The sequence below is a fragment of the Numenius arquata genome, chromosome 19 (assembly GCF_964106895.1).
Source record: "Numenius arquata chromosome 19, bNumArq3.hap1.1, whole genome shotgun sequence".
In the NCBI taxonomy this organism is placed as follows: Eukaryota; Metazoa; Chordata; class Aves; order Charadriiformes; family Scolopacidae; genus Numenius; species Numenius arquata.
The window spans coordinates 7,703,534-7,720,042 of NC_133594.1; the positions used below are offsets into that span (position 1 = coordinate 7,703,534).

The 16,509-nt window shown below is 38.3% G+C and overlaps 1 protein-coding gene across 2 annotated transcripts in view; it reads right to left on the minus strand.

Annotated features, from left to right (window-relative positions):
* The window catches only part of AK8 (adenylate kinase 8), a 72,369-nt gene that overhangs the window by 27,849 nt on the left and 28,011 nt on the right, over positions 1-16,509 (minus strand). For both annotated transcript variants that reach the window (XM_074161177.1, XM_074161176.1), the window contains exons 10-11: positions 13,881-13,970; positions 529-670 (exon numbers count right to left, since the gene is read on the minus strand). In XM_074161177.1, the coding sequence (XP_074017278.1) occupies positions 529-670; positions 13,881-13,970 (232 nt within the window). The remainder of the gene's footprint in view (positions 1-528; positions 671-13,880; positions 13,971-16,509) is intronic.

Here is a 16,509-nt window from a genome sequence, read left to right on the forward strand (position 1 = left end):
TTATTTGTCTGGCAGTCATAACAGTTCTCTTTTGATGCTCATTTCTCTTATATTACATTTCTGAACACTTCATTATAGCTCAAATAAAATATAATTCTCATGTTGTTTTTAATTATTTCACAAAACCCAAAAGTCTCATAATGAGCTCCTCGCAATACTAATATATTTCCATGATATTATGCCAATGCTAAAGAAAGAAGACGTAGATCCCTCCTCCTGCTGCAAATAAAATACACCTTCTGATATAATCCAAACTTTAATCCATTTCTTATGGCTTGCCTTTAGAGGCAACTCAAACAAATAACCAGAAGTACAAACCTCTTCTCTCTCCCACAGTTTGGCCATCTGGAGGATTTGTAAGGCCAATGCTCTATTTCCTACTCTCCAGGAGCAAGACCCCTTTTCTAGCTAAGGAAGGACTAAATAAATAAGATGCAGCAGCCTATACAATGTCAATAAAGACCTGTATCTTTCCATAAACAAATTTTTCATATATGCAATGTCACAATTGCTAAATTTATAGCTTACCTGTTTGGAATAAAATGTGATTTCTGCAGCTCTTCTCCCTGCTCTATGTCCCTTGGGAAGCCATAAAGCACCCAACCATTGGTCGCACAGTCCAGCGCGTTTAGGCGTTTTGCCAGGATCTTCATAACAAGGTTGTCTGGGACTGCAAAGGATTAAAAAGATGACATTTATTTTGTATGCTGAGTCTGCAATTAAGGAGGATACAAACTACTTTTTCTTGTAAGACTGCTACAGGAGCTAAAACGCAAAGAGCTATTCCTGTTTATGACTGATAGATTTTAGAGAGAGGAGTTACTGTTGACTTTGCATATTTACTGTTCTATCACGAAACCCCCAAACTCATAAGGAACTGTAGGACTAAAGCAAAAGTATTTGGTAAAAATTGATGTCTACTTAATTTTGCAATGTACTTTTTCTCTCAGCCATACTGGGCTGATGTCACAATGAAATGTGTGACATAATCTTATCAAAATGCAAAAATAATGACCTGAGTTGTATAAAAGAAATCCTAGAACAGGAAAGAAATTTCTGTAGCATTCTGTATTTAACTTAGCAAATTATAATGGTTCAGCCACAGCAGGCGAGATGGGAAATTTCTCCTATTTGCCCAAAGGCTTGAAGCTTTTATAACTGAAAATAAATTTCCAAAATGTATTTCAACTACTGTAATTACTGCATTGATGACTCCCTAATTTTAGAGATAGAAGTTCTCTTTCCTCTGTTATTATTTTTCTTTAAGTCAAGAGAGAACACGGGCAAGATGCTGACTGGGATTACAATTACTATGCAGCTTCTAAAATTCTATTTAATGGGACACAGTGGCAAGGAGGTATCCTGCATATTTTCACTACAGCCTTTACCAAGTAAAACACTTCAATTGAAACACTTAAGCTTATGTATCTTGTATTTTTTTTCCTTTTTACAGAAAAGTTAAATTATTAGGTTCAATAACAGTGACTATAAAATTTTGAGAGGATTCTTGCAATGTGTCCAGTTTAGCGTCAAATAGAAGAAAGGTCAGAAAAATCACCTCCCAAAAAAGCAGCCAAAACAATTTTCCAGAAGCAACGAAAATCCCTTCTCTTTATTTGTACAGTGTGTCTAATACACTGTTGCCTCTACTGGAAACAAGCAATAAAAAAATGCTACATAAATCCACATCATGGAATGTTGATGTTTTGATACTCACCCTGCCATTGCATCTGCATACAAAAATACAACAACAAGTGCTTGTAGGAGGGCAAATGCGTCAGATTTCTGACAACGCCATTCGCTTTAGGACTAGCTGACAGGGATGCGCCTGTATTTTAGTAGAGTATATTATTATCGGTGCACATTTATACCCTGGGTACAAGCAGGTTTTAAACTGCAATAATAGAATCCATTTGCTTCCTGAAATTTAGCATTTCCTAAAGACTTACAACTCGATCATGAAATTCATTACTTCTCCTTTAAGTAATCAAATTACTGAGTTTACAGAATTGCACTCAGGATTCAATGTACCAGCAAAAAGGGAGGAAAACCGCAGGGAATTAATTAGAAAACAGATTAGTGTATTAATTGAGGATACCCACTTCACGTTATAAAAAAAAAAAACAAGTTAAGGAGAGTAATATTCTCCATCTGCTAAAAGAAAAAAGGAATGGAATAAAACCAGACACTTGACAGAGAGCAAAATGACAATGCAAAACTAGGCATTCCCTTAAAAATGGGATTCATAAAATTAACTATAGAACAGTGCGGCGGCAGCAGCAGGCAGAAATGTTATTAGACAGATGATACTTATATATCTAAGACCTGAGCTGCAGGTAGGCATAGAGGGGATAAGGGGAGAATTTCAGTGCTCTGTTTAGGGCAGTTCTCCTGACACCCCAGGTTACAAGAGCTAATACAAAACCAAGACATCTGGGTAGGGAGAAGAAAAAAAAAATAATCCCAACTTCTCTTTCCCCAAAATATATTCCATACAAAGACCAGTGGAATTTTCCTGATAGTCTTGAATTTTGGGCTGCAGCACTAAACTTTCTGTCTTGATGCATGTTATTTTATCATGCTTCCTAGTGGTATCATTAATATGGGTTTACAAACATGCCAAATTATATGGTTATTTTGAAACATTTTCAGAATGCTTAAAGACAGTTTTGCCAGGGATTTGAATGAAACTTAACAAACCCCAGAGTAAAACTGCACTAAGGTAGGATTCTGCTGGAGCCGTCATCCCTATGAAATGACCAAGCAATCAGGGTAGAGGCTGAAAGCCCCAGGAATGGCACAGAGAAATAAGTGGATATACTGGGCTGTTGAGCTTCCAGCAGATCGTAGGACACTCTCCAGTTCCAGGGGCCAAATTGCTTCCATCCTGCACATGGGAAGGAGAAAAGCTACAGCCTACAATGAAATTAAAAAGCAACTCTGATGGGAACCACGCAGCATCTCCTTGATCTGATCACTTCCCACAGCCCTTCTGTGAATCCTGATGATAGAAATCCTCTATTTTGATCACTATTCTTGAAGAAAACTGAAGCAATCACAAGAGGGAAAAAAAAACAACCCCAAGATGCAGTGACAATTAATTAACAGTTTCTCTAATGGCATGCCAGGTTTGGGGTACTTTGAGTAATACTGGGAATATGTGGTAACCCTGACACCTTGCTCATTTCAGGGATGACTGACTAGAAGATATCAGCAATGCACTTTAGGTTGTTTCTACACTCATGTACATATATACATCACTGAATAATATAGATGCTTACACATTTTCTATGCCTCCCTCTAAAGCTTGATGGTGAGAAATAAAACATAAACAAGTCAGACAGCAAGCTCTGCTCTCCTCTTGATTAGCAAACATACCTATCACTTCAACACAATAGGGGAACAGAGCTTGTTGGCTGTTCAATGGCATTACAAAGTACATCAGCTGCCCTTGAACAGGAACAGTCACACTTAAAACAGCTGCATTAAAACTGTAAAACATCTTCCACAGACCAGGAGGGAAAAAAAAAAAAAAAAGAAAGAGAAAAAAGGAAGAAAGAAATCAGTATTATTCTTATTTTGCTGTGGTACAGACAGAGTAGGTAATGAAGAACTCTGCAGTACGATATTCCTTTTCACTCATGTGGAACTGTCTCTTGAATGTAAGGCAAATTAATAACCTGTAATTGGAGGGGCACACAGACTGTAAGTAACTAGCCAGAGGTCTCCTGGCCTTAAGCGCATGACCCAACGGGCTACACAGCAAAATAAAATTTAGAGCTTTTCTGATGAGACAGTCAATCTACATGTTTTAAGTAGATTATGAAGCACAAGAGCTTTGAATAATCAATTCCTTTTCAACATAAGCTTGTGTGAGTTTCCAACTCCGAAAGTTGGAGGAATGAGACTCTAGAGAGATTTTACTTTATCATTAGAGAAGTCCAAAGATAAGTTTCTTGTAAAAATTACAACGTGCTACAAAGAGATATCCAGATTAGGTAATGTGGAAGCACATCTCTATTAGGGTGAGAAATCAAGGTACAGGAGTCAAATTCACCTCTCAGAAGTAACGCTGCAGAGCTGCTGAGCTACAGCGATACCCTGTGCTGAGAGCACCGTACAGAGCTGTGGACCAAGGTCACGGTGAACATCAGAAACGGTATATGTGGCAGAATGAGGCCACAACCAGCTCCATATAGAAATGTAATTAATTCATGCATACATTCTTACCTAACATCAATACCACACACCGTATCTCCCTTATCTCCCAGCCTGTATCGACCACATTAATGGTCTAGACTAAGCTGAATTAGCAGCTGTGGACCCAAGAAGTGATCTAATCAATCGAAGGGTATGATCAGGCAGGGTACAAGAAACAGAGGCTTAAAGTGCTGCTGTTCGTGCTGGAACTGCTGCCTGGACACCTGGAGATTTTCTGTCTCCAGGGCTGTCAATCAGCACCTTCCAGCAGACCATTTAAAAAATAAATTTACTTCCCAGAGCTTCAAAGGTTTTCACAAGTATAAGGTACTTCTCATGAAAAGTACGTCCTCACGAAACTCATAGGAACGTGGCCTATTAGCTCTTACCCAACCCATAGATCTGCAGGACTAATAGAAAACCGTATCAGGCAATCAGTTGACAAAATCATACCATCTGCTCAAGACAAAAGTAACAGAACATTAAAGGCACAGTCTGAAATGCAAAAAACACTACTTGAGAGACTACAGGGCACTATTCTCCAATAGCTTCAATGCTGTCAGTGCTCCAAGCTATACAATTACCATATTTAAATTGATTCCTGCTCCATATATTTCCCTTTAAAACAGACTTTTGAAGGGTATTGACTCACTTCTCCAAACCTATAAAACCTCGATTCTAAGTACTGCATAAACGTATTTGAAGATGTAAATTCTGTCAGCTTCGTGCTGTAAAAAGTTTAAGGTCCTTTTGACAATATTGTCCATTTATGCTCTATCCTTCTCTTGGAAATCGTTTTGGGTTTTTTTTAGCGAGGTCTGAAGACTTTCACAGCTAATTCAGACGCCTGAGGCTTGATCCCAGTACTTGACAGTTAACATCTTGCCCAGAGTATAAGCTACCGCCAAAGGCTACTTTCCTGGATTGTCCTGTCAATCCTAAATTTAGCAAAGCATGAGATTTGCTTATCTTATTGCTCTATAAACTCTGGATTATTCACAATGGGCCATTTTATTCGGGTCTTTCAGAGCAGTATTCTATTTTCTTGGCCACATTAAGGTCCTGAGAGATTGTATCAATTTGTTTTTAATGTGTTTGAGAATGATTTATCACGTAGGCTGATCAATATTTTCATTTAATCCTGCCAACGCACCAGACTGGTGAGAACGGGCTGCTTTTCGTTACAGAGAGCCAATTTCGCTCATTGTAAATAATAACAAATAACCCAAGTGTGTGTTCAAGGCAAACGGGCGGGCGGTGGGAGAAAAAGGCCCGGGTTTGCCCTGATGTGGGAAGGCGAAGGGGGGTGGTGGGGGTGTCTCACACACACACCCCCCCCGAGCCCCGGCCCCGCTCCCGCCGCCGCCCCGGTTGGTTGTTCTCTAGCGCCACCTGGCGGGCGCGGGGGGGCACCGCGGGGCGGCGGCGGCCGGTACCGGGGGCGGCTGCGGCGGGGACTTCTCACCCCCGACACCGCGGGGGCATCCGAGGCAACGGAGAGCGCTCCGCCGGCGGCTCAGGTCCTCCCGAACGCCGGGGGGCCGGCCCGGCAAAGCCCAAAGCATCGCTGATTTTTCCGGTTTTTAAAGCAAATTGCGAAGCCGGCAAATAAAGAGGCGACACCGCAAATAACGACATTGAGGTGGCGTTTGCACCCGTTTGGTAATGTCATCAAATGGAAAATATACACGGAAAAACAGTCTCCACTGGCTCATTTTACATACACAGCACTGCGGAGAACGGCTTCCTGTGAGAATTGGAATAATTATTTCAATACAGTAAAATAAATAATATGATAAAATATTTCATTTCCACATTTTAAATATTTTTGCTTCTTCGAATATATTAGAAACTCTTCTTTTTTTTTTTTTCTTCTGAGCTTTTCAGTCATTTAAAATACGAATTAGCTGTATTAAAGAGGAAGCGATGACATTTTTAAAGCAGGTACAATCCCAAATCATCGATCAAACGATACGTGATAAATGAAGACCTTCAGAAATGCCTGTGAAAGGAGTGGGTTATTCTTACTCACAATTACAAGCCAGAGGCTCAGGAATCTCCATCTGATCACGTTTAGTAACGAGATAAGATTCCAGCCCCTTACACTGCGCTTTACCTCTTAGTGGCATCTTCAGATTTAGCCATGAAAATTCAGTGCAAATTGAATATCCAGCGTACAAACACAAAAAGCTCTTTTCCCCCCAAAATAGCCTCTGTGCTGTGGGTATTTGCCTGAGGGCACCGGCTATCGGTGAGTCCCAGGATGACCCAGTGGGGGACACCGAGATCCACACACCTGGGTTCCCATCCACTGACTGCGGCTTTGAATGAGGTTTCCTGCCTCAGTTTACCCACCTGCAAGTCAAAAGCTCCTCTGAATGATCAAAAGAGTGTTTTTACCCTGCAAGTTTGGAAAACTAGTAACAAAATGTATATTTGCACTATATTTTTTTAACTCCTTCGGGTTCTGCCGAGAGAAGACTGCTAGACACAGGACAGCAAGCTCAGTTCTGACCCAGCTAACACAGCATTGCCATTATCAACCAACTTCCCTGTTTCCTCCTTTTTTCTAAACTAGTTCAGCAATAGTGAAGAACACAGGGCTTGTGACAGGACAGAACCTGGCCTAAAAAACCCTTTTTGACAGTCATAATATTAAAAAAAAGCATAAATTTAGCCTGACTATCTTTTTGAAAAACGTCTTGGCCTTCCATACCAAGTCCTGGTTCCCCGTGTGATGAGAAGAGAGGACGCTAAGGGGTCTGTTGTCCCTCACTGGTGACGCCTGGTGCCAGCACACACTCTAGATCCCCAACAGTGGGATGGGCTGCCCAGTCCCGTGTCTCCCCTTGCCGCTCCTCCTGACACCTACCAGCCACATTAAAGGGACATTCAAAAATGTAAAAGCGATACACAAGAGCTATGACATGTTTTGCTTGTCATAAAATGTCTGTTCCATACAGGAGCCTGATTCTGTATGTATGGCACCTAGCGAAATACAGCCGGAGCCAGAATTTGATGTCAAACTCCAAAGACCATAAAAGGGGATGCTGCCAATACGCAACGTGCTTTTCCTTCCAGTTTTCTTATAAAAACTCATGTGATTTCCCCATCCCAAACTCCAAACAGAAAACCAAATGGAATCCAAGCCAGCAGCTCTTTGCTGAGGAGGTAGTGCTGCAAGAAGAGCAGCGGAAAAGGAAACACCAGAGTCCTAAGTTTTTAAGAATGATTGTCAGCAATAAAGAACAAAATAAATATAAAAGATTAATATTTAGCATTTATATTGTGCTTTGCCATTTAAAAGCCCCTGACAACCACGAGATCCTGTATGGCCTCACTCAAATCCATGAGGATTTGTGGCCCCACAAGGATGCCCACTGACCAAAAATGGGGACTTTGGGCATCTGATACGTTTTAACTTACAACCTGTTTTGCTCCCTCCCTCATGCAAACTCACAGACTCCAGCAGCACTATCCTTGTGAGTTATGATGCCTAATATTGTACTATTGATACTCCAATAACAATAATTGGTGAATACTGCTGCGAAACCAGGAGACTGGCAAAATTTATACAGGCAGGACCATAGCCGCTAACCGAATTATCACAATTACTCCAGAAAAATACCACACTAGACTCTCAAATAAAATCACATTTATTTTGCCTGGTCTGGCATCCAGTGATGGTTTTTTGGGGTAATTTCCTGGGAAGTTTTTTTGGTGTTTTGTTTTTTTTTTTTCCTTAAAATCTTAAGTAGGATGGCCTTTAAAAATGTCTTTGTAGACTGAGTCTCCCCAGTGTTACTTCAGCCCTGAATATCTGCTAGCCAGATATGACAATTCTGACTGTTGCATGTTGTGTAGAATAAAAAAAATATATCCTAGATATGCAAATAAAGGAAAAGGGGACTCTAATATATCATATTGTTTAGAGTCAACACATAAAAAAAGTAAAATTCAGGAAAGAAGATGACAACTTACTGCCTATATGCCTTCATGTAAAACTTTCTATTCTACAACCTCGCATCTTTTATTAAAATATAGACACCTAAAACAGAAAAAAAATATTTAAATTTTATTTTGTTCTCTTGACCACCAATTTTCTCCTGGTAGGAAAAAAGACTGCTACCTATTTTCCATAAAAAAACCTTTGTAGCAGTCCCAGAGGAAAAGTCAAAAGTTTGACTTGAAAAATGGAGCTACTTCAAAAGCATTGTCAAACAGAGGTGAAGGTTTCTTAAAAATGCATAAATTAAAGTATGGTGTATTCATAAATATCTCTCTAACTTTACACAGTATATTTGTGATTGAGGTGCATATTGAGGTGAACATATAGTATCGTTATAAAACTAACTTAAATAAAGTAGAAAATCAATTTGTTTATTAGCTACTGTTTGGGCTCTGTGTGTGTGTGTGTGTGTGTGTGCATGTGTGTGAAAAATGAAAGAAAAATGGAGAGTTTTTTTCAATAATAAAAAGGGAGTTGCACTGCAGGGCCCCTAAAGCTTGTGAAAAATTAAACTCGACGGATTCAAACTGTCCTATTTCCACTTCAAAAGAGAAGAGGCACTGAGCTCTTCCCAACTTATCTTCAAACGCCCAGCACCCTAGAAAGTTTCTTTAAAAAAAATAAAGTCTCTAGTTCCCCCAAGCACTGTACCCGTTACTGTAGCTGCTGTCTCTCCCTCTTCTAATTATACCCATGTGAGTCTATTAATCAACTTGTAAATTATTTAGAGAGCCATGCGCTGTCTTCAGCTAGTACAAACACACTGCATGCAAAGACTTGCTGAAAACCAATGGAGCTCCCAAAGGGTCTCTCTCCAATGTTCAGACAGCTTGCAGCTCGCCAGTACAGCGCTCTTAAAAACAAGAAATAACACTCAGCTTACCTCCTCAGATATAAAGATTTACTCAGCCTTTCAACTCGGAAACTCTTTGCAAGTTTTTAACAAAGAGGAAGCTGCTCTATTGTCAAATCTTTACTTCACACTTAGTGATGAGAATATTAATTTGATGTCAAAAAAAAAAAAAAAACCAAACCCCAACCCAAGTGCTTTCGGTGAGACTGTGATCACAATCACCAGGGGACCCCAACTTTCAGAGGCTACACCAAAAAGCACCCCTTTAAAACCATTCCAATTTAAAGTAAGGGGGGAGAAAAAAAATCTACATTTGTACAGTAATAGTTTTTATTAGAAAATAGGAGAAATTAGGGAATTCCAGATTTTACCCCCCACATGCAGACTGCCATTGGGGACAGCTTCAGATATTACTACTTAAAAAATAGAAAAAGGAAGGGGAAAAAACAACACAGATTGTGTGTGTTCTACTCTAACAGGCTGCAAACAGCGCAATGTTATCTGTCTTCCCTGAATCAGCTCTCTTTACCACCTGAATCTTCATTTTGGTGGAAAAAAACAATTACCCAAACTAATAGCAGTTCTCCCAGCTGAAAAGCAGAATCTTACTGATGTGGGACTGCTTTTTGGTTTGGTTTTTTTCCCTGCTTTTCATGCTGCTTTTCTGTCATTTCACTTTTCTTGGCTCCATTTATTGCAGCCTTTCAAACAGCTATTAATTAGCAGTGATCACTCCATGCTATTTCACCATGAAAACACAAAATATTGAACAGACACAACAGCATGCAAATTTCTTTTCAACTGACTGATGACCTTTCCTATTTTTTGTGATGGCCCCCAATGCCAAAATCCTTCTGCTTCTGTTTTCATTAATAAAATGCAAACATCTCAAGGGGCAAACACCAGGGACATTTAAGGGGAAGAAAAAGCAGAAATGCTTTCTGAGGGTTTGGTGGTTTTTTTTTTTTTCCTCACAGGGTATCAAATTCTGACAGACACTATTAAAATGGTGAACGTAGCTACTGCAGATAGAACTTTAAATTAATGCATGCCCATGTTTTCAGTGAGACAGGTCCGGAAGGCAGGACACGAATTCTCCATAAAGGTCTTCTTCATGCCAGTGGGGTGTATGAGCAGGCTATTTCTGTACGCATTATTTGTCCATAGCCTGAATCACTAGAAGGGGAGGACCAGCCTATGGAACAGTCTCTTCACAACATTTCAGAAGGAATCAATCTGAATGAATTAATTTCCGTGAGTTGTCTTGTTGTCTAGGGAAAGGTTCTGGCCGCTACGCTCACCTCTTTCTCCAAACAGAAGTTTGCCTTGGCTGCCCAAGCAAATGGCGTGTGCTAAATTTAGCATTACTGATCAAGATCTAAACTAACTGCAGTCAGTGGCCAGAAGACTGGTATCAAACTCCAACGCTGGTAATTTTCTGCCCAGAGTAGAGTTAGCAATAGTTGCCTAGTTTCAGTGAAAACTACAATATCCTAAAGGAAAAGTCTGTGCATTTCAGACTGGTTGTCCAAGGAACAACTCTATGTTTATGACAGACAGCAGTCAGGTTGCTGAACTTTTCACTGAAAAGGCATTTTTGAATATCTAGTGGGCACCAACTGTGGACTAGAATGTCCTGGGAATTAAAAAATTAATGGGCTCAAAAACATCTATGCTACCTTCATCAAGCAAAATACATCACCATATACAAAACTGAGAAGTTTGACAAAGCAAGAGATAAGGACTTTATGAGACAGCAAACACTAGAAAATACAGAAAATGGGAATGCAGAGATGCCTTCTGGGGTGAATAATAGAATTGTCTGGGCTGTTCCTGAAATACATGTTGTGTACAGGAAGCAGCATTACAGGAAAAAACAACACAAAGAATGTTTGTGAATCCTAAACCCAAGAAGAGATCTCAGTTAGTCAACCAGAACTAGAACAGAATAGACAGTGGAGAGCCTCAATAACTCAATAATAAGGAGTTATGACACCACAACCTACGCTGTTGGCATATCTTAAACAACTAATTGTATGCAATCGTGTCCACAAGAAGGGAAACCACACTGAGATCACTCCCCAGGGTGAGCATTTTAAGAATATATGAGGCGTGCCCTCAAGATTTTATGGCACTTGTTTCAGTTTGACTAGTAATAATTTGAGTGCAACATTTCACTCGGTCGGTCTTTGGTTCCAGGATATTCTGTGATAATATCACTTGCATGATTCCTTGCCCAAAGGAACAATTACATTTACTTGGTACATAACTAGGAATCCAACGAAAATGTTGAAGTTCTAATTACTTTTCCAGTTATAACACTATCTGCTATTGACTAAACTAATTCTATTCAAATGTGGTTTTCTTGAAACTGTACGTAGTCAATAATAGTGTGAGAATCTTTCCTTTGTATTAACCTGGTTGTAACTCTGTAGCAAGACAGTAAGAATTTTGAATTCTTTGCTCATCTTTCCTCTTCAGTACGCTATGTTCTTTCATTTTCTCCAAGCCTCTTGTGAGGGGAGTAATGAATTCTTGTTAGTGTTTACTAATGTAAATTCATTCTTTGTTATCCCTGGGAGAGAAGGATTAGCAAAATGACAGAACTTATTATTTCTGCTATTGCTATATAATATTTACTTTTATTCAGCCCTTAATTTTGTAGTATGTCCCAACAAATAAAACGTATGTGCACACAAGCAAAATTAAGGGAGAATTTTTTAGCACAATGTACAGAAATACAGTTATGATTCCCATTAACATTCAGAAGTATTGTACAACTTTATTCTTGCATGCTATATTAGAAAAATTAATTTAAATCTGAAATAAGTTCTAATTTGGGGAAAGAAAGGAATTACAACTTCAATTTCATTTTCCTGAAATGAAAGCAGCTCCCTTGGACTAAGGATGTACATATTTTTAGGAACGGCTAAAAATTGCAATCTGTGCAATTCTTTTACTCTACTGGGAATGCTTTTGCTATCTCCTTTAAGGAACTATAACAGTTAAGATGAAGTTTATAAAATACACAAAGAGCATTTTAGTAAAGAAAGCTCGTAAAGGACCTATCTTTGAATAAATATATCATCTAAACTCCCATCTCAGCCATAACTGAAATTTAGAGAGCGAGGTATTTACAGTGGCTGTCCTCTACTTCACAGAGATGAGAAGAATGAAATTACGATACACACACAAGATTCCGAAATTAAGGGATACTATGAAAAAGAAACAGGCCCAGAGCTTAAAATGATCTCCACATGTGAGTTAGACTGCATACATAAGTAGCCACATTCAGGTCAATCAGACTATACACATGAAGAAGTTATTTCCATACCTAAAGATCTAGGCTACACTGCAATTAATATATGCCAAGATCTCTTGCCTTTGAGCTAAATGGCCATTCTGATTAGCAGTATCTCTAAATCAGAAAATCCTCTCCTAGATCTCTATGCCTGTGTTACAGAGGACCCAGTGTCTCTCCTTCAGGCTGCAGAGACTGATGCTTTCCATTCCCATGGTTCCCACATAAGCTCCTCGTCCCAGCAATATGGTGGCTGCCGTGGAAAATTAATGCACCGAACTAGCTGAGTTACTGTATTAAGAATAAACGCAACCCATTCACTAGAGATGAAGTTTAGAGTTAAAATGTATTACCTTGTGGCTTGATAAAGCGACTGACAGAGGGATAGAATACCCAAAGCTGCAGGCTGCCAAAGGTCTTTTGAAATGCTTCGAAAAGTACTGAATCTCTTGGTATGGTATCAAGGGAACCCCAGTTAATTTTATAGGCTCATGTTTCAAATCTATGTAATTCAGTCTCAGAATTAAGCTATTGTGCAAAAAAGGGGGACTTTCAAGCTTTCCACTTCACCAAATGGCTTTCCGTACCAAAAATAAAAGACAATGAAGAACTCTCTTTGCTCAGGGGGGGTTTGCTCAAAATTCCATTAATATTGAAGCTTAACCGAGATTTCACAATCTTCAGCAAGATTGTCTCCTTCTATTTGTATCACTGGTAACCATTTGGCCTGTTGCCAGAAATGGGACTGGAAGTTCCTCTTGCAGGCCATTGTAATTTGGCAAAATAAACATTTTTCCACCTTACTGAAATACAATTTATCCTTTCAAACTACGGATCTTTTCGGATTTTTTAATACCCACCACATACAGGGAGCTATCCTTGCGCAAGACAACAAACACGTAAGTTTAAGCTGCTGCCCTAAGGAGCTTACAGTATTTATGATTTATCTGAAATCACTGCAGAGCCTTCCAAAAGCAAACTATGCTTAGATATTCTTTGTGGTAGCCCCCTCCTACAACCAAAAATGCTGATAGAAATGAAGTGCAAAGAAACTTTTAAGTTAAAAATATTTTCATGAAAGTAGAGGAATCTATAGTAGCATTTTACAAGTCAAAATCTACATATAAAAGCAGTCTCTTTATTATAGCCCCTTGAAATAAAAATGGAACATGATTCTGTGCTTTAAGTAACAGTTTAAACATTTTGAAATTGTACGTCTCTTTCAGAATTCGATTTTGATTTAGAGATAAAAACACAGAAATCAACTTTTGGAATATGTACAAAACCCCTGAATTTCAATGAAACGGTGAACTATTTGCTTTGAAGATATTGAAGAGCTCAGAAATCGAACTTCTGTTACATAGTGCTACAAATCACGTCATCAAAGGAATTAATCAACTTCCAGATTACTCTGACGTAACTCAGATTAGAATCTGACCACAAAAAATTCACTCACAATTTAATTTTTGCCTACAAAATTTGTAACTACAGTGTAATGAGACAACAACGTGCCCTACCTGGGTATCCACTGTCAATATAAGGCTTAACGAGTTCTCCAAGTTTTGTCTTGTCTGCAACAGCTTCCTTTAGCAGTTGCCCACAGCAAACTAACAGGAAGGAACAAAACAAAAGGCACAAGGTTAAATTTTAAAAAGGAAGCAACAAAGAAAAGAAAAAAAACACCCCAGAAGCTGCAGACTGGAATAAGGTCACTGAATAAAATAAAAGTTGTAGGTTTTTCGGGTTTGTTGTTAGGATATTTTATTTTTTTTTTTGGCCAAGCAGAGCAAAAAACAAAGAGACTGAGCAGGCGAGAATATTGAATAAAAAAGAATACATTTGGCAAAGAACATATTAAAAACAGAGATAGAGAGAAAGATATTAATCAAATATGTTCCTGAAATAATAACTCAAGGGATTGCTAGCATTTTTCACTTTTTATAAACTTATAATTACTGAATAAAGTTACACCTGCTGAACAGTATCTGAACTGCACTGTTGGAGGTGCCGGATAATACGCAGTTCAAGGAAGTGACTCCCTGGATCATTTAATGATCATGCAAGAATTATATTTAAAAAACTGTGCTAATCCAATATTATCATTGACTTCAAATACACAGAACACCAGGAGAGGCAGATTTAAAGTTTTAGTCAGGACAGTTGTATATGAAATGCTGCTACTTCAGGGTTGGATAGCACTTTCTGACCAAAATTATCGAGTCTTACTGCCCCACGCGAGTTAGATACAACAGTCCTGACTCTTATTTTACAGGGAGGGAAGTAAGGCACGGAGAGGTTACACAACATCACAACAAGTCAGTTCAACTCAGTTTTGGTAAATATTAGATAACAGTCACGTTATTGCATGACCTTTCAATTAATACTCGTAAGTTGATTCCACCCTTTCTGAAATCAATAGCACCAATATCTACAGCTGCACTGACTTTAGTGGAAAAACCAGCCAGCCCTTCCATCTGCTTTATCGCTGTTAGCTGCACCGTTTGGCAAACAAGAGGAAGAATATTCCACAGGAACATTTCTTGGAGAAAGCTGATAAAGTTTAATGGTTAAGTGACAAGGGATGAACACATATTTTAACAGTCTCCAGTTGTCCTGGAGAAGCAAATTCGTATTCACAACAAACGGTGTAAAAACATAACAGAAACTCAGTGCATAGACCCCACCTTCAGACAGCTGATATGTATACACCTAAATTCAATCCAATTCAAGAGACTATAGAAACATAGGATTAAATTTTTAAGCCTGTGGTTCAATCCCAATGGCCTAATTGGAAATCAAGTATATGCTGAATACTCTTCAAAAAAATGACAGTCTTCCAACTCTCTTTCAAATACTGAATTCTTCCAATATTTGATTTATAATATATTTAAAATAAAATTCAACATACATGTAAAGCAGTGGTAATGGTATTTAGTAAAAAGAGATACAGCTCTCTGATATAGTAGTTACTTAAAAAAAAAAATGCAAATTTTGACCTAGATGAAACACTATCAAACTTGCAGTTTTAGAAATAAACTCCAGAAAAAACATTCAGAAACACAAGAACAATATTTTTTCTTTAACACATTCAGACGTTTTATTTTTCATTAGGCCAATCACAAACTATTAAAAATAGCTTTGAATAAATGTACAAATATTTCTTTTTAAATGTGAAACAACAAAACACAGCAATATTAAAATAACTGATGGCATAAACATTTATTAATCTTATTTGTACTTCTTAGTACCGTAAAATAGATTTTAAAATAATTCACATTTACCTTTTTCAAGTTCACTGGATATCGAGTCATATTCGTGTATTTTTTTTTAACACAGTAAAATAATAATAGAGATTTAAAATACAAAAATACTAAAACTCTAACCTTAAACTGATAGGTAGGTAGTTTCATACCTGTTTCTGTGCTTTTAACAGAACTGCACAAACCTATGGTATGATCTAGCCATTAGTTGGAACGATTGTATGGAAAGCAGATGGCTTTTTCTGAAGGTTCAAGTTTGAACTTAAAAAATTTATCTCTTTTCTGAACAGATCTGCTAAACCGGTAATTGAAAACAATACACCTCAGATCTTGAAGATATCATGAACATGTAAAGTCAAATCCAGGTTCAGTGAAACCTTTTGACTTCACCAGGATTCAGGGAAGACACCAGCAAACTGGCACGTGGCTATGGACAACGAGAGAGTTCCACTTATTAAAGAATCTCCTGAACATAAAAACCCACTACCTACTTAATTCTGATTTTTTCATTTGGTGTACATTGGAAGAATACTAATGAAATGAACTTGCAGTTTGCTTAACAAAGAGGATATGACTAATCAGCACATTTTACAGATATCAGACATTTAATTAAAATAATTTATGGCTACTCCACTATTAGAAGACCTCATAGAACATGGACACATTGCATTGATCCTATCACCAAGCTAGGGATTCATATTATAGGACTCGTTAGCATTAGCACACTAACCATGAACAAGCCTCCTACACAATTTTCTGGGCCTCCTTTACAAAAGAAGAGAATCTACTTTTAAATAGCTGCTTCCTTTTCTAATACATTACTTCAGATGTATAGAACCTGAGTCTTCATTAAAGTTCAGAATAAATTCTATTGTAAAAATGCCCC